The 26133-nt window shown below is 37.5% G+C and overlaps 1 protein-coding gene across 8 annotated transcripts in view; it reads right to left on the bottom strand.

Annotated features, from left to right (window-relative positions):
• The window catches only part of TENM1 (teneurin transmembrane protein 1), an 846851-nt gene that overhangs the window by 220656 nt on the left and 600062 nt on the right, over positions 1 to 26133 (bottom strand). For all 8 annotated transcript variants that reach the window (NM_001397994.1, NM_001397993.1, XM_046939904.1 and 5 more), the window contains one exon: positions 14270 to 14548. In NM_001397994.1, coding sequence (NP_001384923.1) covers positions 14270 to 14486 — 217 coding nt within the window. In that variant the 5' untranslated portion in view covers positions 14487 to 14548. The remainder of the gene's footprint in view (positions 1 to 14269; positions 14549 to 26133) is intronic.

The following is a 26133-nucleotide window of genomic DNA, read 5'->3' as shown; positions in this document are numbered from 1 at the left end:
ACAAACAGCACAGCTGAGCAAGACTACTGGCACAGGCTGAAGGCAGTAGATCTAGAAGTGGCTGCAACTGAAAAAAAAAAGAAAAAAAAAAAAACCACAAACATTTGTTTGTAGGAGCTTTAATCACTTCTCTCTAAAAACATAGCAAGAACCTCTCTGATACTAACCAGATCAAGCTTATACAAACTACTCTCACTTGTAAGTCTGTCAACATGTAAAGAACAGAGCATTGAATTAGATGTCCTTTAATGACAGATTTCAGGGCAGATGACAGAAGAAGGAAGTAAAGGCCTGGATGTGGTGGCTCTGAACAGGAGGAAAACTTGATTCAAAGAAAAAAGAACAGGGAGTTGTAGTGCTGTAGAGAATAACACAAGCACAGTACAAGAACCCTTTTCACCACGCTAATACAATCTACCTCTCTGAACCATCTTATCAACAAAAAACACATTCAGAACAGTATGTATATTCTTCATTGCTGAAGTGCTTCCTCATGTCTCTGGTTTATTTCAATTCAAAATGGGTCATGTATGAACAGTAAGAATCAAATGGATGGGCACCATGATGGAGGATGGAGGTTAGAACACCAAATGAGAAGCAACCTGCTGATGCACTGCTACTAAAGAATTTAAGAGTTATTGGCCAGAAAACTTCACAAGTCAGTGTTTTCCTGTTTAACACATTACTCTTCTTGCTTAGACTAGTTTGCTGAATTTTAATGCAATAATTAAACAAAGATAATTGCCTTTTCTTTACTTTTTTTTTTTCTCCTTGAAGAGGACCTGTTAGCCAATTAAATGTATTCTATACATATAACTCATTTTAAGGGGACTATAAAATAAAACTGAAATATAAATACTTGCTAACAACATTATTCCCATTGACAATCTAGAGAAATCCATTCTTATGGCCAAATAAAAGACTGTGATTATTATTATTATTATTTTTGTAACTACAATCGTTGAGAAAAACTTTAAAATGTTGGAATATTATGTCTGAACACTCATTTGTCATAATATGCATTCTAAATTGGAGCACGAAGTTATAGCAAAATAACTTTGGTTATTGTTCTGTCCATTGTGCTGTTACCCCATAGTTAGGTTTGGTGCTCCTAAAACTACATGCAGTGTATACAGGCAGTTTTTTAACACTTGACCTATATCTGATATCCCAGATGATGGAGCATTATTAAAACATAAGGAACCATAAGCTCCCTGCTGCCAGAACAGTGACAGAAATGACTGCTGGTGAGAAGTTTGGTTTGAGTGGAGCTGTTAGGGAATGATGATAATTATCTGTCAAATGAATATTTATTACGTAGAGGAATTCAAGGTTGAATAATACTTCACTGCAGAGTGGGAATAATGCTATGGAGAAGTTGGCCAAAGCAGACACAGCCCCCTTTGTGCTGAGGTCTGGTGCAGCTGTATGATATACAGATGGATGCCAAGAATTTGTGAACTAGAGGAACAGCCTGCAATAAGTAGACCTATCTCCCCTATGTTAGCCTCCAAAGACAAAGATGAAAATTAGCTAAATGAGCTTTTATATTTCTGAAGGCATGCTCAGCCCTACTACAATAAATGTGTTGCAGCAAATGGTTCTGGAAGAAGTAAATAGCATTGAGGTATCTAATGTCACACCTTTGACTCCACAATTGCAATTTCTTCTCCTGTCATAGACCATCTTGATCATTTAGAGTGACATAATTTTCAGAGGCAACCATTTCAGATGTTCAGCCTGTCCCTGCTGATTTCTTTGTGAGTAACACCAGCCTCTCGCTAGCTGGCAAACACTTGGCGACTGGCTCAGCAGAACAATGGCCACCACAGTGGGACTGAAGTATGAGAGCTTAACTTTATTTTATCAGAATCAAAAAAGCTAGAAAAAAAAATGTCTATGCACCAGAAGTCCTTGTTTTTTTGTTTTTTTGTTTTTTTTTGTGTGTGTTTTTTTGTGTTTTTTTCTTTTTTTTTTTTTTTGGCAGGGGGGGGGAGGGGGAGAGTATTTTTTTTGTTAGACTCAAGTAGGAAGTAGAAAGGAAGTATCCTTCCTTTCATGACCAAAAATGAGCTGAGCAGCAACTTGTGATAACAGACTTGAGAAGAATCCAAGAGAACAATGAAAGAAAAAAGAAAACACTGTCTGTATCTTCTAGTTTCTAAGAAGTATCCAGGGAAGCTGTGACACCTCCTAAACTGCAAAGCAAATGTATTCAAGTGAGTAGCAGTAAGTAAACTGGTGAACATTGTAAGCATGCATCAGTGAGATCTATAAACACCTGATCCAGCAAGTAGGATAGACAAATAATTCAGTAATGGTGGAGGTTTTTTTTCCTTTTCCCATTTTGTTCTTATCTGCAAGTAGATTTCAAAGTATAGCATAAAATCAAATAATTAGAATCATTCTCCCCAAACATCTAAAGTCTACAGATCAATAGCCAACAATTAATTGCAAACATCCCATAAGCACTACTACAATATCAGCTAAAACTCTACTACAATATCAGCTAAAACTAATGCTACATCTGTAAGCCCAATTCCCACAGGTACTAGAAAGAACTGTATCCCTAAAATCAACAGTTCGATTAAGCCTCTGAGAATCCACTTGCTAACCAAACCAATCACATACATTCTACAAAAATTTCCATAACCACTAATTTATACATTACTGAAAAAGTACTCTCCAAGGTATGCACTGACACATGCTACATTACATAATTTGTAATGTAATTTTTTTGTTAGAAGAAAAAACAGCCCCGTGTTTTTCATATTTTTTATCCACAAGTAAAAATACAAAATTAATTTGATCCTATATCTTCACAGAAGTATTTTACAGAACAGTAGGTGTCTTAATCCAAAGACATAATCATTATACAAAACTACATGACAAATAGTCTCTTAAAAAAAACAAAAACAAAAAAAACAAGGTAAAAATGAATGCATTAATTTATTAGGGAGATTAGTCCTTGAGAAAGGACGTTTTAAAAGATCATTAATAATTGTAATAATAAAATCTAAGTACAAATTCTCATGCTAAATTTAAATGTTGAAGCAATGAAGACTGCACCGTGAAGTCATGCAGGTAGAACCTGTACTATGCCACTACTCTATGCATGTCTTTCTGTACATACACGCACATATGAAATAAGTAATTTGAAAACTCCCACAGAAGGAACAATTAGACACTACTGAAACATTTTAAAACTAATTCAAGCCTCCAGCTGAACATAAAAACTCAGTGTAAGTAGGACAATATGTGATCCTTTGATTTCTATTAGAAATAATTAATTAACCACAAACTTAGTTAATTTCTTTACTTGGAGGAATTAAAAGTACATACCAAAACAACATTATAGAAGATCAGATCATCAGTGGTCTGATATGATTTTTATTTAAAAAATTTCAAAATTCTATTGTTTTGAATACAATAGCATAAGAGTTAATCTTTTCTTTTTTCTTCATGTCAATAGACTGTGAAATAAAAAGGCCAAGCTAGTAAACGCCACTAATTTCATGCAAGTATTTGAAATGGAGGAAAAAAAATCGATGTGCTCAAAACTAATAAAATGCAAATTTTTTAAACAATATTTGGAGCTCCCCTTTATTGGAATTCAAGAACTTTCATCCCTAGGAAAACTGAATGCATCTTTCACAGAATACAAACAGATGTTTGAATAAAGAAAACTACAATTTCTTTTTTCTCTACAACTCCAACAAAAAATATGTTTCTAGTTATCATGGATGCTTATTTTCATTATTTTACCTCTTTCAAATAATATTGACACAATTGTGCAATGTCAGAAGTTAGCCAGTATAAGTGCAACTAAGCTTCTGTTTTTCAGAATCACACACACACACACACACAAAAAAAAACAACAAACAAAAAAACCAAAACCAAAAAAACTACTAGTAAATTTAATGAATTAAGAAATTAACATATGAGTAAATGATCAATTACTATGTGACACAAATTTCCATTTGTACAACTTTTATAGATAACATAAAACCTACTTCTTGGCTACATTTGATTAGATTATGCTGTTAAGAAAATCTCATGTGAATGATTTTTGCTCTGTAACTTAAAATTAACAGAAACTCAAGATTTTGTACACTTCTGAACACCAACTACTTTGGTCCTATTAAATTATCTGGAATTAAGTGTCAAGCATTTCTGGCAAATGTTCTGCTCCTAACATTGCTGTCCACAGCAACTGTTCACAAGGGAAAACAAATCCATCAATACTGGAGAAGTCCTGGAAAGCTTAAATAAAACTCTCTGATAAATCAGTTTAAGATGTGTCATATTATTTTCTTTCTTAAGTCCATTGTAGATAATGCTTCTTCCCTTGTATAATGAAAGCAATAATAAATGGAGTCTGAATTAGTGAAAAAGAATGTAGCAAATTCAGAGAATAAAGAGTTCTCCTGTCAGTGGGAGAATTAAAATAAATTTAAAAATCAGGCAAAAATAAAAATAGATTAACCACAGTAAGCTCAAATAAAATAACTGTATCAACAGAAGTTTTGATGAACAGTTCACAAATCTTCAGTACATTTTGCTTACTGTTTGTCAGGGATTGGAAGGGACCTCGAAAGATCACTACTAGTCTTTGGACGAGATGAGATGATCATATTAATTTTTCATATTATGGTAGCCTTCTAACAGCACAGGTTATGTGTACTTGCAAGCACGAGGACTCTGGCAGAGCACATGTACTGTCTGGCTGGTTGTCCAAGAGGCAGCAGCACATTTGTGTGGCGGTATCATGCCATGCTTCTTAGGGATGACATCCAGAGGAAACTGGAATGACCTTGAGCATCTCTAGGATTTTAAAGGTGATTCACTGTTCTTTATTGTTTTTTTTCTATTATTTTAATTCCATTTTTATAAAGCAATCTAAAAATTCCAGGAAAACTGCCTTACTAGTGAAGTACTTTAAACAATGGCGGAATTATGAAATACACCACTCCCATTTAATTGCTTCACAAGGAAAGCTCTGAAGAGTTTGCAGTACACTTCTGTACATTTCTGAGTACAGTATTTAAGATAGTCCCCATGTTCATGTTCTTTCTCAATGATGTAAGTTACAGATTCCAGCATTTTGTATTATCACATTAATACAATAACACTGAATAAAGCAGAGTTGATCTTCACAAATGTTTACATTTCTTGACAGTCAGTTTCATTAGTTGTCATGTTAATATGTTAATCTGAATTTGCTGACTTCCTAATCTCTTGCTGATTTTCACACCAACAGTTTATATTTTGATTAACGACTTTTCTAAGCTTTCGGGTGACAGTTGGAATTGTCAGTACTCCCTGTTTTATTGTGTAACTGGTGCTTACAGTGGAGAAAGAATCAATCTGTTGGTGTGGAACATTACCTTATACCTTTCAAGCTGTTTTTTCCATCTGAGCTAAAGATGCTTTGTCCACTTGCAGAGCATTCCTAATGAGTGGCAGTCAGCAGGAAACTGATTTTTAAGCAGCTTCCAACAGAAGTGTAGCTTTGAAAGGAGAACCTTAGGTTTTAAATCACATCCACAATTTATTTCACATAAATACCTTTAGAATGAAGTTCAGAAGCACTTGAGTCTAATTCTAAAAGCAAAAACTAATTCAAGTTCTATGTAAGTTAGTATATATCCACTCTTCTGCTTAGCCAGAAATATTATGGAATCAGAGCTACTTCTTGACAGTTCTTCATTACAGGAGGTACAAAATCTTCTGACAGATACATAATTGAGAAACCCTAGGAAGAAATGTTATTTTGTTTCAGCGTCTGCTCTATAAACGAAGATAATCAAATCAGATTTCTCATTCCAGAAATTAAGATGACTCTTTGTTTCAAGAGTGACATAAAAGACACAGCAAGAGTACACAGAGCAAAATGCCTTGCAGAACAAGTGCAGAGCTCTTCACTTGATCTAACGTTCTGTAATATTTGCTTAGACATTCTCTGTGTTTGTTCATATCTCTGTTTTAACTTATGGCAGATCTTGGACACTTTTAAGTGTTACGTGAAGTGTCTATATTCATACAGTAAGAGCATTTTGAAGATATTTTGGTATTATTTCAGGTTCTAACAACCACAACCCCAAGCCAGAATGTACAATATAGAAGAATTACAGTATCATAGTAGATACTGAGTTGAAAGGGACTCACAAGAATCACTGAGTTTAACTCCTGGCTTCACTCAGGACCACCCAAAATTCAAGCCCTATGTCTGAGAACATTGTCCAAATGCTCCTCAAATGCTATTAGCTTCTTGCTGTGACCACTGCTCTGGGAGTCTTTTCCATGCCTGACCACCCTTCAGTGAAGAACCTTTTCTTAATTCCCAGTCTGATTCTGCCCTGACACAGCTCCATGCTGTTCCCTCGGGCCCTGTCGCTGCCACAGAGAGCAGAGCTCAGCTCTGCCCTCTGCTCCCTGTGAGGAGATGTGGCAGCCATGAGGCCTCCGCCTCCACTCCTCTGCTCTGGGCCCAACACACCCAGGGGCCTCAGCTGTTCCTTAAATATCTTGCCCTCCAGACCCTTCACTATCTTTGTAGCCCTCCTTTGCATGCTCTTTAATAGTTTAATGTCCTTTTTATACAGTGGTCCCCAACTGCACACAGTGCTCGAGGTGAGGCTGCACCAGCCAGAGCAGCGCAGGATAATCTCCTCCCTTGACCAGGGTATGGTTGGCCCTTTTGGATAGATAATCATGGAATATATTCAGTTGGAAGGGTTCTACAGTCTCTACTATAGATATTCTAGAAGCACTGGGTACAAGTTCTTGTAAAGATTTCTTGGCGTTTTTTACAGTTACTCTTCCCTCCTGATTTATATTTCAATGATTTCTGGCATTTTATACCATGGAAAACAGGTAATTCGGAAAAGAGAATGGAAATTACGGTTGTCTTCTGTATCTGCACACTGACAAATGGACTGTTAAGCTTGTGTGATGTTTGGAGAGTGCTTTTTTTATTCCTTAGATGAAATTTGTTAGCGGGGGACTGGAAACGTGCTGTGATCCTTCTCTCATTTGTTTCCTTTCTCAGTAGCTTTTTTCTCAGTTTTCCCCTTTGTCAGATATTCACTTTTAAAATAAAAAAGATTACTTATGAGAGCGAAACTATTTTTGATAATACAAGGCACTAAGATGTTGGTAAACAACATAGAGTTGGAAGCAGCACTACTGAAATGGTGACAGCAGGTTACGAGGCTTTGTAACATGTTTGTGATACCGTAAGAGAGCACCCACTCCATTCTTGTGGGAAAAATCTCTTTGTGCGTTCAGTTTACCTGTGTACTTTGATTTGATGAGGGAAAGGAAAAGTATTCCCTCTATGAGGTTTAAATGAAGCCTCAAGATCCAGTGTTCTCACTGCAGTTATTCCAAAGAGAGAAATTTCCAATTACTTGGCAAATCAAGAAAGACTGTCCCAAGGAGGCCTGAAACTAAGTGCATCTTTTTCCTTGGAGTCTGCTGATATTCCCCATGCAGAAGAGAAGGCTGCAGTCCAGGAAGCTGCAGAGAAGAGCTCATCACACTATTTTTCTCTTGGAGACAGTAACATCATCATCATTAGACCACAACGAGCCAAACAAACACAGCACAGCACAACAGGAATCTGTATTTCTGTGAGAGAATGCAGCAGGAGGCAACACACTAAAGCTTTAGGAGTATGGATTCTTTTATTCTGCCTCATACGGAATCTTTTTTGAACAATGTGAAGCTCATAAACACTCAGACCAGATGGCGTAACACAGCAGCACAAGCTGGAGCTTATTAGCTATTGCTTCTGTTCATTAGTGTATGGCCCAGAAACCTGAAGGAGTTTTAAACCACACTCTGCTAACAGCTGAGCAAGGGCAGTGAGGTGTAGACTGTGTGCCTCTTCACATAGACATCATATCTGGGCTATGTTTCACATTTTTGCTCTAAAGCATACAGGTACAAAACACACTAAAATAAAGTTCACAAAAGATTTTCTAAAATTGGTGAAATGATGTTGTAGACAACATTAAAAGTCTAAAAGTTAAATATTTGGCATTTACAAACAGGTGAGAACTGAATCTGATGATACAGAGTACATAAACATTTTTGATACAAGCCCTATTAAATAATCAATAATATTTTACTGAAGTATGTATTATCAAATATTCTATATTTTCTTCCTTAAGCTATGAAAGTACTAACAAAAATAATTGGTTTCCTTTGTAATCAGCCTCTTCCTATCTTCCAAGTCTCTGTAGTGCTCCATTCCACAATACTGCAGTCACTTCCCAGATAACTCAATAAACAGCTCTAAACAAATTACACATCTTACTGGTTCAAAAAACAAAAACAAAACTCTCTTCATTAACTCCACAATTTTCATCATAAAGAAAATATGGGCAACAGAATTAAACAACAACCCAACCGAAGAGTATCTCGTTTCTAAAAGCACGCATAGCAATGCTTCTTCAAAGGGAAACTTTTCACCATACAACTTTCCTTTCTTTTTAAAAACTCCCCATTCTCCCCTCCACATGCAAACTTAAAAAAAAAATAAAAATAAAAATAAAAAAATTAACGCATGTTACTGTGTCTTTCCTACACGTTAATCACTTTTATTACTCTTTATTTTGATAGTATTTATCCCCAAAATAATGCTGGCAAGAGCTATACTGAACTGTTCTACCACACTGCATTGAACACCAGCTTAGCACTGACAATAGTTGACCACTATCTTCTTAATAGCAGTCAGTGCTCAGAGATGCCCCTCGATAAAACATTTTTCCTTCATAAACTGCTGGAAGTTTCAAAGCACATAAGTCATAAATTCACATAGATAAGACACAGCATTCCTGTTTTTAAGAAATTATGCCAAATTACACAAGCTGTAGATACGACTGTCAAATAATCATCAGTTATAAATCTCTATTAGAAATGATGAATTTCACAGCCATTCTGTTGGTATCCATCTCCACTAGGCGGGCTCCTAAGATCTTGAACTTGCACTATGCTTGAGTATTATTCTAATGTTTCCAAGAAGGGAAAAAAAAGCTGATAATTTTTGCTTCTTTACCCTTACATGCTATTTAAAAATGAAGTAATTGAAACAAAGAGGACATGATATTTGCAGCCCAAATTTGACTCTCCATCTTTTGCACTACAAGTGCAAAACAGATCTGTTGGGCCAAATGGATTTGTGTAATCCTTAAATGAGAGAATAAAACAGCTATTACGTAAAAAGCTTTTCCCATTTTGCAGACAACAAATAAACATTTTGTCATTTTCCTGATAGAAAAATTTCCTAGCAGTCCTTCTCAGCATACCTTATATGAATGTCTCTAATAATAAATAAAATTGTTTTTGACTGGTCATATGAAGTTAAGAGTTGCACGTATTTAAATCGCCCTTCCTGGTAAGCTTATATTTGCTGAAATGTAAAGTGCAAAAAAACAGCCCCCCCAATTCCTGCTCTACACATGCATTTCTTTTCCAGAGAAAGAAAGTGCTGTTGAGCACCAGAACATGTCTGTTGCCCACATATCCACACCAGAGCTGCAATGCTAAGAAGTGTAGGAATGAGAATCTGGTGGAAACAGATTCTAAAACAATGGAGTTTGTTGAAGGAAGATGTTGAACAATAGCTGAATCTATTTACCTCTTATTCCTTATAACAATTTTATATAACATTTATCAGTTTTTAGCTCTTGTCCTGCTTATAGGGCTAAAAGCAGAAAATGACAACTTTTTTTGTGAAGCACTCTAAAATCTTGTTTTCCGGAATAATAGTAAAGCTGATTTTTTTTTCCACACATTAATCAGAAAAGTTTTGCTGTTGTATCCTCTTTTCAGGAATAACTCCAGTTTGCCTTGCTTATAATGTAGTTCAATGTATCTGTCTTGCCAGGTAATACACGTTTGCCTAACCAGAAATTTACTGCCGTATGCTCATTTTGTTAATGATCAATACACTTTATCATGCCAATGACTCAATCCCAGATGCTTATCCTATCAGGGATTCATCGCTCTCAACTAGTGTTTTCTACAAATCTATAATTAGCCTAAAAGCAATAAAGCTTTTTTTGTAGGGCCAATATTTGTGGAATATCTACTTTGGTGGAAACAGAGAAAGCTGTGGAAGAAAACAGTTTTAATTATGTAAAAGTGTCACAAACATACTAGAAGTGAAAACACGTATGGTACTTTTGTGAAAACTTATTTCCTCACAGCCAGGTCCATCAGTGAGTTTCCTAGCAAGAAAACATTTCTGATGGCTTCTGCCAATTCTACCCCAGCTCTTTCAAGTACAAAACACTGTGTTTACCAATTCTTCCAAGAATTAATTTGCTATGTTTGCCAATATCCACAAGCTACATGATATCGGGTCTGGCAGGAATTCATAACATCTTCTTGCCAGGATGAGATATTGTAGATTTACATATCTTCAGATAGACAAGAGTTTGAACATTCCAGTGATTTAAAAAAATGCATTTTAAGATGCACTCATCATACAACTAGCATTGACTTTTCAGGAGTGAATTACACTGTCGGGAGATCTTTCTATCTGTTTGCAATGAATTGTTAGGTGAGCAAATCATAGCTGAGCTTGCAACATTCTGTGGTATCATTTGTTAAATCTAAATTGTCAGATAACTACAAGGTTTTGAAACAAATAACTCCAGAACTGCAACTGATCTTGCACTGCACTCTCCAAAAGGGACATAAGTACTAGACCTCAGGAAGACCATCTAAAAATTGTTACTTAAATGATAGTCTCTCAACAGATTAATCCCATATTTACTGTAGATTTTCTCTCATATTCCCATCTATTAAACTTGTGAAAATTGACCAAGAAATCGGTCCTCTTTGAAGAATAAGATTTGAGAGAAAATTTCAGGAAATCCAAGGAATACAAAAATAACAGACAGTTAAGTATTTTGCATCCGGGTGTTTCCAATGTGTAAAACCAAAAAATTATCATTTCCAATACCGCTTGAGTTTTCAAACAAAATTTTGACATAAAAAGATGTTTGCAAAGATATTAGCAGTGCTATTGAATACTGTAGGATATAATTGAGACTTCTGAAAATAATTTGAGCCATGCAAATTTACAGTTTTTATACAGATTGCCAATATATGCAAACACATATATCCACACATAATCAATTTACGTAATCTCAGATTTCAAAGCTTTTCACAGAAATAAGTCAAGAATACTGAAAGTAATAATGAAATAGTCAAACTGCACATAGAGAAAAAACAAAAATAAAACTTCAAGAAATTGCTGAGATATATCTGTATTCTGATGTACAGATCACATATACAATGTTCTTATGTACATTAATGGAGATAGAAATTCTTCCAGTTTCCATACACATCTGAATGATTCTTTTCACAAAATAAGATCGATACAAATATATATGACTATATTTGTTCTTGTTATAAGCTCCTCTGTACTACTATTTTACTTTATTCTGAAATGATGTTCTTCTCACATTCAATCATTAGAATTCACATTTGACTGCTGTCTCACCCTTCATCATTATCACTTTATTTGTGACTGCTACATGTGCCTGTTTTCTCAACTATTCTCACATCTTTCATGCATGAAGTTCATGGATTTTACCCCCATTTTGCAATCCATTAGTTCATCACCTACTGGGTACTACTTCAATTGTAGCTAGTGGCTAGAGAAGAACACCTGGGTATGCAACTAAGGATATCTCTTTAGCTTTAAAATTTAGAATTTTTTTTCAGTCTTAAGTAATGCTTCAGTCAGTAACAATCTGAAGCAATTGCACAGTACAGCTTTCTCCCCACTGAACAATCCCTTCTGGAAAGGGACACTATGGTTTTTTTGTTTTGTTTTGTTTTTTAAATTTCAAAGATGTGCCAAACATGAGAAAAACTTTGTGGAAGATTCTGTGAAGGAATTTTAGAAAAGAATGCATTCCATGCACAGTCTAATAGTTTCATGGCAAATTCACAGTTCAAAATGGAACCTGCTGTTTTTCTAGTACTGACTGAGCAAATATCAACATTCACCAAGAACTCTAAAACCCAGAGCATCCACACCATTAAGCCTGGCTGCCCTTTTGGAAACAGTATGATAGTACTGGAGTCAAATCAAACTCTGGCTGAAGTCTAAATATTTACACTCAGTTTTATAACTTTTTTTTACTCTTGTCTGAATTTTGAACTCAATCAGTTGAGGTGCCTCAAGGTAAGCAATTGTTCAGGTGCTTCCCTACACACTGACAAACTACCACTAGGCTCAAGAGCTTTGCTGCAAACATGAACATTGAACCTTATACTGCAGTTTGAAGCAGTACAAATTGCTTCTAAGAACTAAAATACATAGGTTTTAAAATAGAAGACCTGCAAATTCATATGGTATCTCTTAAAAATTAATTTGCCTGGAAAAATCTTCTGGCATATATTTCCAATAAAATCACTTTACAACATGAGTGTAAAATACCTGCTGGCATGCTAAAGCATCAATTTGATTCCTAACATATAAATCCTGAATAAGTGAGGTAAGTTCATGCCTGACAACTTCTTGCAGAAATGCACACTAATTTGACTTTCTCCAAAGTTATTAACATGACTGCTTTCAGAGGCACTGTTCTGGAAGAATAAATTTAGCACATGACACAGACTGGTTCCCTATGCCTACAGCTGAATGATTACAAACTTCATGCTTTTGTCTAGGCCACCAACACTGCAGCTAACATGGGCCCTTGCAGCAGTAAACTCTACAGACAAGGAGATCTTCAAAGGCCTAGCAATGCAGAGGTTATGCTTTCAGTGCTTGAATTTTCACAAATGAGGAAGCTGCTTTTAAGAGGTCTACAAGTACATTTACATTATCTCCAGCCACAGCAACATAGACATATCTTCATTAACTAAGCTCTCCTAACAAGAGTACAAGATCAAGTCATTTATCAAATGAGTCAAATGTGTTGGTGAAGTTTTCTATAGTACTCTTAAGATTTGTATTCATTATTTTTCTTCCCCAGTATTGGAGAGAACATATGTACATGTATAGAGGCTATCTCTGGCAGCTAGCTAATTATTCTCCCACGAATTACAGGTACTTTCAGACAACACCAGCACTATAAAAGCGACTTATCTGTAGTAAAAGTTAGAAGACTATATGAACTATGTAGCACAGCTATTCTAATTTTTGCATTAATTTACACACCACAGAGAAGACAATTTTTTCCATCTTCAAAAGCATATTCGTGATTTTCTTGTCAAAAAATGAAAATTATTTTAATACTCAGAAAACTAGGGAAAGCTTTTGCTTAGTGAGGGGTGGAAGGTTGTTTTATTTTTCTTTAAAGTGAGTACAGAATTTTTTATCTGAGAAATAGTGGGCACACGATAATGGATCAATTTAACCACTTCCTTGAAGAGCAGGAAGGGAACTGCTCGCAAAGACCTTTTCTTCTACTTTGAGGGCAGAGGCCCCCTTCTGCTTCTGATAAGTACCCCAGTTCCTAAAAATACTCTTCTTTCCCCACCACTCTGCCTAAATTTCTGATGAAGCTAAAGGCAAGAGATAAGCCACCAGTCTGTATGAAGCGCATTAAATTCAGCATCCAGGTTACCAGAAGCAGCAGTCCCTTGGGGAATGCTGCAGTAAGTGCAGCACATTTTCTTCCACTTTAGTCTCAGTTTTCATCCTTTATCTGCATCCAAAGAGTAGCTTTTCCTAACTTTGGCTGCAGCATCATAAGCTCTCAAATATTTCTTCTAGAATTCTGTCCATATCAAGCAAAAGGCCAAAAAAAAAACCTCCCACCCCCAAACCTCCAAAAAAAACAACCCCAAAACAAAACACTAAGCCATCTGATAATTATTTCCAATTTTTAAATAGATTTTAAAATTTACTAATTTTGTTAACAGTATGGTAGCATTTGAATTTACTGTGGACATATGCAGAGACAACCCACAAAATCAAGCTGATACACAACACATGTAAATGTAGTAAATCGTTAGCCACTCAGTGTTACTGAGAAGAGCAGCCACTGCTGTGGAAAATTTTGTCAATCATGTGTGGTCTCCAGAATGTCACTAAGTCCATACTTTTAGAATAATACTTCTAAAAGAAAACTCCTATATTTCTGATATATAACACAGTTAAAAAAAATAGCAGTAAAAAGCAGGTTGCCTTTGTAAACAAAATAGCTGCTTGCCTGTTAACATCACAATATTATTTCACAGTGAGTAATCAAAAAGTAATTTTTGTAATTAGAAGAGAAAAGAAACAATTTACCTTGTGTGGATTGGTCAGTATTTTTTCTTTTTCTGCTTTGACTGTTGTAGTTCAGTCTTAGCTCTTGGCTATATTCATTCAGAGTTTCTCTTGAGTCATAAGATTGCCTTTGCTTTCTGCCATCTTCACTTTCATCTGAAGAACTTGTGTAAGTTAGATCCACTTCATGTTTAACTTTTGACAGTGGCTGGTAGGGTTTGCAGTCCATCTGCTCCATCTCTGGCTGAATAGGCTCAAAATCATGAAAACAAGCAACTGGAATTCCTTAAGGAATGAGTCCTGGAAAATAAAAAAAAAAACACAAACAATAATCCCATTCAGATATTGTATCAACTCTCAAAAGCCCAGTTTTATTTTCAGTCAGTATAAACCAATTAAATTGTATTTGAATCACCAAGATTCAGGAGAAAATATGAGTATGTCTTATTTTGCTGTTTTACTTTTAAAAAATGGTATTAAAATAACGGTAACTTTAAGTACTAACCCACTATACCAAGCAATAAGCATACCTTACGTGCAGAATTTATAACAGCTGTTTACGAGGGTGGATAGTAATAGGACAAGGGGGAATGGTCTTAAACTGAGACAGGGGAGGCTTACGTTGGATATTAGGATGAAGTTTTTCACACAAAGGGTGGTGACGCACTGGAACAGGTTGCCCAAGGAGGCTGTGGATGCCCCATCCCTGGAAGCACTCAAGGCCAGGCTGGATGTGACTTTGGGCAGCTTGGTCTAGTGGTTGGCAACCCTGCACATAGCAGGGGGGTTGAAACCAGATGAACATTGTGGTCCCTTTCAAACCAGGCCATTCTATGATTCTACAAATTTGTTACCTATTTTGTGTTAAAGATTCTTGAAACTGTTACTCTTTCTCTAAATAAATATTCATGTACATTTATTCTAAGTGAAAATAATCTTAATTTATTTTAAAATATGAAGCCTAGAAACCAGAAAGTTCATTGTTTTGAAGTATTTTCCTGTGAATAAAGTTACATTTAATTAAGAATAACAGACTTGTCACTTCGGAAAATAATCAGACTTATTGAAAACAAAAATATGCCCCTGTGTTACTCCACAAGAGCAAATAGTGGTTCCGAAAGAAAACATTTTCCTTTCAGACTGTGTAAGCATCTCAAGAGGAAGCTTCCACCATGCAGCACAAACCCTTTGTATCCTTCTCATCACCCATCTAAACTCTTAATGACATGGGAACCATGCTGATCCTCAACAAAACCTTTTGAACTGCAATTTGCGGTTTGGGATGGTATTAAAATGATGTTCAAATCCAGTATCATTAAAATCAAGTGGGCTGCAGTTGCATGCACAACTGGTGTACTTGTACAATCCTGCTTTCATGAAGCTGTTTCCATCATGCATTTTAATGCAAACTCTGTGATGAAACAGCAGGAATGGATTACACACCTTCTACAGCAGCAGCGTGTTTCTCAGGCAGTGAGCTCTGACAAAGTAAGTTTGCAATTTTACTTAGACTATTATGGCTATTATCTTACACAATGAAATGTAACAAAAAGAAGGCTGTAAGTATCACTAATAGATGACCAAAGCCAAACAAGTTAAACAAGATTTTACTTAATGAAAAAGTAATTTATCACATCTTCATACTGATTTTAAAGTCATCAGTGGAGAGAAGTAAGTTAATGCCTTGTCTGTTATCAGCCCAACTTCCCATCTGAAACATGGACTTGTAATCCCACATCCCCAGCAACCACAGAAACAGTGAAAAGACACAAAAGGCAAGCACAAACATTACAGAAAGCACTTCTTGTTATAGGGCTACAGAGTTGAATTTAACTTCTGAAATTGTCTGAAGGCTTGAAAAACACCAATGCTACCACTGCATTTGAACACAGAAAAAGCACATCTCCTGTGGACCCCTGATACTTTTGAAGGACTCAGCATCCTGAGCAGGAGTGGCAAATATGGTGCACAAAGTGAAGAGGAAATAAGGCTTCTGGCACCCTCGCAGGAGAGCAGAACCCAGGCCCACCAAGCTGCATTGACAAAGAGGCTAAAGACACGTTTCTGCTCAAAACAAAATCTCAGGGAGTTTTATCCAACTATTTAACCAGAGATGGAACAGCACTTCAGAAACAAATTGAAAAGGACCTGAATAAAGAGCTCTAGTGTACTAAAAGGAAAACAGAAGCTCAAATCTCTTACACAACAAAGCAGACTTGAAAGCACACAAGTTAATAAAAACTCTTCAACAGGGAAAAGGAAAACAAAAAGCTGAGCCAAACAAGCTTCCTGTCTGACAGAGACACATGCATTGGGAGCACAAGGCTCCATGCTCTGGCTATTATTGCATCATCTCATGTTGGTGTTAAGATGGTTTTGTAGACAAGCTACTATTAAGTGCTATCTACTTTTCAAAAGCTATTTGCCTAAATAATTTACTACTATTTACCAACATTTCCTAAATAAATACTCATTTTATGATTTGCGTTAATACTCTGACAGAAGAACTCAAAGGTGCCACGACTCACGAGGCATGAGGGTGGCTTAAAAGATTACCTGATGGCTCTGTAGAGATGGTCAGTGATAGGGAAAAGCCTCCCCATACATCCTATCAGACAGAACAAATGGAAATGATGCTATAGAAATGAGGGAAAATGGGGAGAAACTCAGGGCCTCTGCTGACAAGGTGCAGGAGATGACAGAAATTGTGCTGTGAAGACAGGAAGTGTGAGAAATCTCAGACACACACAGTGCATCCCTCTTTCAGAAGCACAAAACATCCAACCGGACATACTTAGCTCCTTAGTGGAGTTTTAAAGCATGCTGGTGTAAAATAATATCAAAATCAGAAAGAAAAACCCACACATTTTTGGGTACACCTTTTGCGCTTAAGATAGAATCACAGAATTCCTGGGGTTGGAAGGGACCTCCAGAGATCATCCAGTCCAACCCACCCAAAGCAGGTTGCACAAAAAAACATCCAGGCGGGTTTTGAATTCCTCCAGAGATGGAGACTCCACAGCCTCTCTGTGCAGCTTGTTTCACTGCTCTGAATGATTTAGGAACAGTTAAAACTCATGACCTACTTACAAGTACCCCAGCCACATTCCCCATCCTCTGGGACCCCCTGACATCTCCTGCAGGCCTAGAGGGTCACACCTCCACCTGCAGGGTGCTGAGGCCTGGCCCATGTGTGCAGGCTGCAGCGCAGCCTTTCTCAGTGTAAGGCCATGACAACCAGGGGCCAGGTTTAACCCTGGCTGACTGCAAGGCGCCAAGGGCTGTGCTTGGGTTTCTTTTATTTTCATTCGGGGCGTGAATGTGCCATAAAGCCATGGCTACATAGCTCAATATGAAAACAGATGATAAATCATTTGCAAGATAAGGAAAAAAAACCAAACTTTTTCAACACAAAGTCGTTATATAAGTCAGGAACACACAGTAAAGTTGAGACCACTTCTTCACACTTTTTCACAGCAAAAGTTACTTAAATTCAGTTAAATTTAGCAAATGATGGTGCGTTATGATAACTTGAATTTAAACACCAGCAATGGAATACTTGACTTTCTTTCATATTTTGTTTGGAAAAAGACAATGTAATAAACAAAAACCAAAATGCTGGAGTAAGTCAGGAGTTTAAAGAATATTGCCTGGATGTTGACAGAGGTTTCTGTACAAATAATTGGCCTTCAAGTAACTAAACAAAACACCCAACTGATCAATATCCAGCTGACCTTGTCAGCAAAATAATAAAGTCTCATAAAAGCTTATAGTTCCTCTAAGTGACCTTTGTATGAGTGTCTTGATGCTCTCCTTCTCACAGAGTACTTTTTTCATCTTTTCATTAGCATTCTGTCATGGAAATTTTCAACAAAATATTTAACAAAATATAAACTTTATAAAGATTTATCAATATGTTATATCTAATATATAAATTGTATAAATAATATTTTCATGTAGACACTGAAACGCATATACTACACACATAGTTTACAATTGGATTTCTGGAAGAACATACAACTAATTTAAATTCCCAATCAAACATTGTTTTGCATATTCCCCAAGCCTCAAAAAGCTCTTTTTGAGGGGAAAACATCAAATTAAGTCATGGAATTAACAGATATGTATATAATTGATGTTTTAAATGCATTTTTTATGTAACTTTTAAAATACACATTGTGCACATGTTTAGAAAGAATTCTCACATGCCACTTGCACCAAAACCCTCTTACATCAACCTTCATATTCTGCTTAGATGGGGATCCAACTTGCTGAAACACAACAATGTCAGGGCAACTGTGGCCTACAAGAAGGCCTGTGAAGAGGTGTATGCACATACTTACGTGTTTTATAACAAAGCTCACTGTATGAGTTTTACTGCATAAAAACCCTGTGTTCAAATACAGCAATGCCACAGAGATCACATTAATTTAATAGTGCTTTGCAAAAAATCCTATCATGGTGCTCATTTCATATGAAGATTTCCATGCTGACTATCCACCACCAATCCTGTTAGATTCTCAGTGGTATGTGGTATATCCAGCTAGCTATCAGGAAATACAGTGTTATTTAGAGATGTTAGGATATGGATAATGGAGCTGAAGAAGGTCTTCCATAAGCAAATAAGAGTAAGGACATGAAGCACTGGGACCTTTTTTGGCCTTTGCTGATCATTACGTCCAATCCTCAGATTGGACTCATAAACTAACATAGTAAGTACTTTGCAAAATGTTGGATCCTCAGATCCAAATTACCTGGAATTAAAATGTAATTGCAGTTATGATGCTAAAATATAAGCAAGCAATATTCCTTGTTTGCAACATGAATTCAAAAGATGGCCTTCAGTAATTCCTTTTTTCAGTCTCAGTGAGTTGTTCTATCAATTATGACCACCAAATGCACATTTGCTCAATTCTCTAATACATTACTTTGCCTTCAACATACACCCTTATTTGAAAGTTAGAATTTGCTTATTACATCTTCAGACATCTGATTTCTGAAAATGAATGACTAAGCAGAAACTGCGTCTCTGGGTAGCTGAAGGCAAAATGATAGCATCGTTATTATGCAAATCTATTCTGAAATACAAAACTGTAAAAAACAAATGGCAAACCAAAAGCAAACACAAGATTTAAATCTTTGAGAAATGCAATACTGAGGAGAAGAAACAACAAAGGATAACAATCATACGACCTTGTGCAGACCATCAAAACCATACCCCTCAAATATTTGTTTCAGTATCAAAAGCAAAGGAAGTCCTTTCATCCTCTTAAGTTCCCCATTTTATAGAACAGTTAAACACATTGCGAAAGCTAACAGCTAAAACAGCTGAACAGCCATATACTAGGAGCAAACTAGTTCCTAGATGGCACATAAAATCAGATAGCAATATGAATGTATATGGAAAGTCTGTTTTGCAGGATGGAAGCAGCTAACACTTTCCTCTGGAAGGAAAAAAAAACCAAACAACCAAGAAAAAGTCACTGAAGTTATCCCTAAAAGACTGATGAAAGACTGCAAGGAATTTGAAAAACAAATAAATCAAAAAGTAACCTAAATTTACATGAGCATTTTTAGTGGATTATAAAATTGGAGCATATCAGAAAATGTTGGAAGATGGCATAACAACGTGTGAATCACTGAATATGTTGTGGCCAGTATTTCTCTGTGTATAAGATTCTGAAATTGATACATTGCACAATTCCTGCCTTAGAGTGAACTACACAGTAAATCAGACATGTATATGCAAAATGCAGCTGTCAGGAACATACCATGAGTTCAACACACTCCCTAGAGGATGCATGGTTTTAACCTGTAGGTGAATTATATTTCTCCATACATTTACATGCTGTGATAGAAGAGGGATAAATTTCATTTCCATATTTAATAGACTTCATTTAAAATTACTCAAAGTATAATTTAATTTTAGTTAGCAAAATAATTCAAAATGTTTTCCCTTTTATTCACAGTTTCAGAGAGAAACCACCACAGAATAAAACTGTAAATAAAGTAAGTCAGGTTGCTGCAGACTGACAAGACTGACAGTGAACTGAAAAACATACATTATGTCAGCTGCTCAACTGTGATACCCAGTTCTTGGCCAACATGTGCCCTGCACTTTACTTGGAGAATTGCTACTGACTGCAAAATCACACAAATCCCTAATGCTTTCTTTTGGATGCCAGTCATCTGATGCTTGTGAGCACAGGGGTTCAAGCACAAAAGATCAGCCTCTAATGCTGGTGGATGATGTACATCCATGATTCAGGGAAATGCATCCTGGACAGGCTCAGAATATTCTCTGGAGCACAGATCTTTCTGGAAAACTGTTCTTTAGGTAATACGATTGCAGATTACACTACAGGATAACTAATGTACACTCTTAATTTCAGATCAAGAAAACATCTTGAAAAATACTTCAAAGTATCGCAGCATCTTAAAGCTTCATTTGGAGTGCTGCAAATGTGAAGGAAGTTTGTACTTAAGTAAAACTAATCAAGTGCTTGACACGTACCGATCCAGTACAGAACACAGGAACATCACCTGATTCCTAACTGTAAAGAGGGATGATACAGGGAAGAGTGGCCTGTAGAAGTCTGCAGGCTGAGCTTATTCCTACACAGAGCCCTCAGGGGGCTCCAGGGAGGATATACAATCAAGGTTGTGCTTTCTTAGTGAAAGACATTTTAAAATCAGAATGGAATTGAAGAATGAGTCATTCCCCTTCACATTCAACTATGCCTGGGACCACTAAGCTTCCTGCTGATCCCACTGCTGAGTGCGATCCCCTGGGAAACAGTCCTTAATGGCATGGGTACAGAACAGAGCTGGCAGCTCTTTAAGACCACCCTCCTGAGAGCACAACAGCTCTCCATCCACCAGCAAAAAAAGTTGAGCAGGGGAGGCAGGTGACCACTGTGGCTGTGTAAGGACCTGCAGCTTAAACTGGGGGAAAAGACGGAATTGTACAGGAAGTGGAAGCAGGGTTGTGTAGCCTGGGAGGAATACAGGGCTGTTGTCCGTGTGTGTAGAGATAGGATTAGGAAAGCCAAGGCACACGTGGAGCTGAACTTGGCAAGGGATGCAAAAGATAATAAGAAGGGGTTCTACAGGTACATAGGCAGGAGGAGACAGGCCAAGGAGAGTGTTCCCCCTCTGATGGAAGGTAATTCAGAGCTGGCTCCCTCAGACATAGAAAAAGCTGAGGTACTCAGGTAGTGCTTTGCCTCAGTCTTCATGAGTGATCAGGCTTCCCATGTCTATCAGGACCATGAGCCTCTAGGTGAGGGTGTGGGGAGTGGTTTCTGTCCCACTGTAATGGTGGAACAAATCCGAGTTCTCCTCATGAAATTGAATGTGTATAAGTCCATGGGGCCGGATGATATCCATCCCAGGGTTCTGAAAGAGATGGCTGATGTGGTTGCTGAGTGGTTGCTCTCCATCATATTTGAAAAATCATGGCTGTCTGGTGAAGTCTCCAGTGATTGGAAAGAGGGAAATGTTACTCCCATTTTTAAGAATGGGAGAAAGGAAGACCTGGGGAACTACAGGCTGGTGAGCCTCAACTCTGTGCCAGAGAAGATCATGGAGCAGATCCTCCTAGAAGCTATGTTAAGACACATATGAAACAAAGAGGTGAATCAAGACAGCCAGCATGGCTTCAACAAGGGCAGATCGTGCCTGACCAATCTGGTGGCCTTCTGTGATACAGTGACAGCTTCAGTTCTCTCTAAATTGGAGAGGTCTGGATTTGAAGGATGGACTGTTTGACGGATTAGGAATTGATTGGCTGGATGCAGCCAAAGGGTTGTGATCAATGGTTCTGTGTCAGGGTGGAGGCTGGTCACGAGCAGTGTCCCTCAGGGGTTGGTCTTGGGACCGGTGCTCTTCAACATCTTCATCACTGACAGAGACAATGGCATCAAGTGCACCCTCAGCAAGTTTGCAGATAACACCAAGCTGAGCAGTGCCGTTGATACACTGAAAGAAAGGGAAGCCATCCAGAGAGACCTGGACAGGCTGGAGAAGTGGGCCCATGAAAACCTAATGAGGTTCATTAAGGTCAAGTGCAGGTTGCTGTACTTGGGTTGGGGCAATCCCAGGTATTTATACAAACTGGGGGAAGATCTCCTTTGAGAGCAGCACTGTGGAGAAAGACTTGGGAGTCCTGGTAGACAAGAGGCTGGATATGAGCCAGCAATGTGCGCTTGCAGCCCGGAAGGCCAACTGTGTTCTGGACTGCATTAAAAAAGGGGTGGCCAGCAGGGAGAGGGAGGTGATTGTCCCCCTCTACTCAGCTCTTGTGAGGCCCCATCTGGAGTACTGCATCCAGGCCTGGGGCCCCCAGTACAGGAAGGACATGGAACTCTTGGATCGGGTCCAGAGGAGGGCCACTAAGATGATCAGAGGGCTGGAGCACCTCTCTCATAAGGAAAGGTTGAAGGAACTGGGCTTATTTAGCTTGGAGAAGAGAAGGCTCGAGGGAGACCTCATTGTGGCCTTCCAGTACTTGAAGGGAGCATATAAACAGAAGGGGGAACAGCTTTTTATGAGAATGGATAGTGACAGGACAAGAGGGAATGGCCTTAAACTGAGACAGGGGAGGTTTCGTTTAGATATTAAGAGAAAGTTTTTCACACAAAGGCATTGGAACAGGTTGTCCAAGGAGGTTGTGGATGCACCATCCCTGGAGGCATTCAAGGCCAGGCTGGATGTGGCTCTGGGCAGCCTGGTCAGGGAGGTTGAAACTAAATGATCATTGTGGTCCCTTTCAACCCAGGCCATTCCATGATTCTATGAAAAATCATATATTTTGATGTATACTAAAGCTGCTCTGAAAGCAATGCCTCCTATTTTATTATGTTGGCCCATGATGTCAAAGGTGGATGTTGGTAGTATGGCAGCACAGGTTGAAACTTCATGCCAATATTCCGTCACATTTTGTTGCCGTGTGACAGATGGCAGCAGAGAAGCAATCTGACAGAAAGGCATCTGACATGGAAATGTGTATGAAGCAAAGGGGTGGAACTGAATTCCTCCATCCAGAAAAAATGGCGCCCACTGACACTTACCAGTGCTTATTGAACATTTGTGGTGGCGAAACAGTGGATGTGAACACAGCGGTGCGTGACGCATTTCAGCAGTGGCAACAGTGCTAGTGGGGCATCTTCATGGGTGTAAATTTTTATGAGAGCAGCATGCAGGCTTTTGTTCATTGCTGGCAAAATGCACCACAAATGGTGGTGACTGTGATGAAAAGCAGTGTTTTGTAGCTGAGAATTTGTTCTATCAAATAGCGTTATTGTGCTCTATCTGTTGTAGTTTCCACGGAAATAAATAATAGGAGGCATTACTTTCAGAGTGACCTATGTATTTATCATGCAAGTGCCATCATTTATCTAACAATAGGATATGATAAAGTGAGGTATACTCCTGCTTATGTATATGTCTGCAGGAATAAGAGAATCTTCACCTAGTACGCAAGTACTGCTCTCTTAACACACTGTTTTAAAATACACTGACATGGTGGAAATACTATATTAGAAAATTGAATTGTGTTTTTGCTATTTGTTGATAATGCAGATTGTACGGTCATTAAATTGAGATAATTACTGCTATGTCCCTTTTCCAACTGTGTGCCTAATTAAGACGACCCAGTAATCCCTAATTAGCAACAACATAATTTTTAAAACCCAATTTAGTAGCTAAGAGATTGCAAAAAATGGAAATAACATGTTCAATTCGGACATTATTAATTTCTTGAGATACCAATTTAAATTTTTTAATATAATAAGGTTAGCACATGAGAACAATTTACAGCACATCAATACCATGGAACATCTAAAAAAACAAAGTATTAGATTGTTTGATACTAGGGTGAATTTGGCAATGGCATTTCAAACATTCGGTCTTCATTTCCATTTTTCCTGGTTTTAATTAGACTAAGGAAAGAATTCTTCACTGAAAAAAAATGTGTTTTTTACCAGAGCACTTATGGACGTATCAAAGCACAAGAATAAGTATCATTCTTCTTGATAAAACCAAAGCTTTGATCAGTTGACATCACAGTGAACAAAGGCACAAAAAGGGAAGTTATTTCTTTCTCACACTGCACTTGCGCTTTCATTCTTCTCTCTATGAAAGACCCCACAAGACATCATAGAACATCTCAGGGGGCCTCAGAAATTTTCTTTTCCACTTGCAAAACCAAAAAATCCTACCAAACAAACATCTCTGAAACAAAACGTTAAAGCCTCCCAACTGAATATTGCCAACGAGACATGGTATCTTAAATATTATCATAATCTCTCATCTTGTCTACTGCTCAGCTTTGTTGTGGCTTGTTCATTTTTTCAATTAAAGTTTTGCAAAAAAAAGAATAACGGATTCATTATTTTTGCTATATTAAAACTTTATGGATTTCTGAAGCAGCACTGATCTCAGTGTCAGGTTAGTTTCCAGCACAGCCTAAAATGTCTGAGCACTTAGACCAGGCATATAATCTACACTTTAATGTCTTGCAAGTTTACAAATATCCAAATTAATTTGCACAGCAGCGGTGTGAGATGAACTTCTGCTTGCAAAGCCAGCTCAATTGACTACATGTAGAAAACAAACTTTTCACTCTTTTCCTACATACTTGGTTTTCTTAACTTTTTCTCTTCAAATTCTAGAAAGAAATGCTCTCAATTATTATGCAGTTTTGACATCACGTAAGCTAAAACTTAAAAAGCTTTTCAGGCATTTGATGTACTTTTTTTTTTTTTTTTTTTGGCAAGAAGACCTGAGTACTGCCTTGACCACGCGACCAACATCTGCATCGCCTTCATTTGAAGTATCACTCAGGTTGCTGTTCGCATGCCTGACACCATCACGCCTGAGAACTCATCTTACTGTTCCTTTTCTTCTTGCTTTGATGTCTGCCAAAGTATTCGGTGTCTTCAAGTGCCATTGTTCTGACAAGCAGACCCTCCCGATGGACTTGTACTGTATAGTGCGGCTCCCAGAAGTGCTATTATTTGAGCTGGTGTCAGATTGATTTTCCTTCTCTTCATGATAATGCTATGATCTTGTGGGATTGAAATTACTGCTGATTTATGCCTTGATGCAACCCCTCGAGGACTGCCTTGTATCAGCATGTCACCTATGAAAAGCTACATTTAAATCCTTGGAGATCTTTCTAGTGGAACCTTTGTTCTCATTTCAATAGAGAATCTTTTGTAATGGATGTTTGCTAGAAATTTCTCCTGCAAGTGCCAGAAGTCTTCTGTAGTGCAAACTGGAAGTACATTATGCACCTATTCATTTTTACCAGTCATAGCTGTGGGAGCCTTCTTGGCAGAGATGAATTTAAGATAAGTTCTCCATCCACGACTGCACACTTTTTGCAAGTTGATTATATCATTTTCTTCACAAAGGGCAGTGCCGGCGCTGGAGAGTAGGAATATTCCTAAGCTTTATTTCTGAAGGTTCACCTACACAAGGAAGTGTAACTGACTAAAACCATACAGCTATGCCTCCAGAGTTCCTGTGGAACTAAATCCCTTTAAGCATGACATTCCTCTAGTTGGACTTTGGGAAATAATTTCCTCTGTTGTTTGAACATTATTCACATTTTTACATATTCTGCTTTTCAGTGTCATGGACATTTTTTGCTTTCTCACTACCATCTTAGCAACATTTTCGTAAGCATTTTTTTCCATAAAATGTAGCATCTCTTGAGGAACTATTCATTAACAGGCAGAAAATGATTTTACTTTTAAACCACTGACCCACCAAGTTGTAAATGAAATCCTCTTGTCTGTTTGTAAAAGCAGTTTCTGAAATCCTAAAATAACCTTAAAAGAATAATTTTCTTTCCTGTTGATAGAGCTAATTTAGCTAAA

The sequence above is a fragment of the Gallus gallus genome, chromosome 4 (assembly GCF_016699485.2).
Source record: "Gallus gallus isolate bGalGal1 chromosome 4, bGalGal1.mat.broiler.GRCg7b, whole genome shotgun sequence".
NCBI lineage: Eukaryota > Metazoa > Chordata > Aves > Galliformes > Phasianidae > Gallus > Gallus gallus.
The sequence above is the reverse complement of the archived record's forward strand: the minus strand, read 5'-3'. Positions and strand labels throughout refer to the sequence as shown.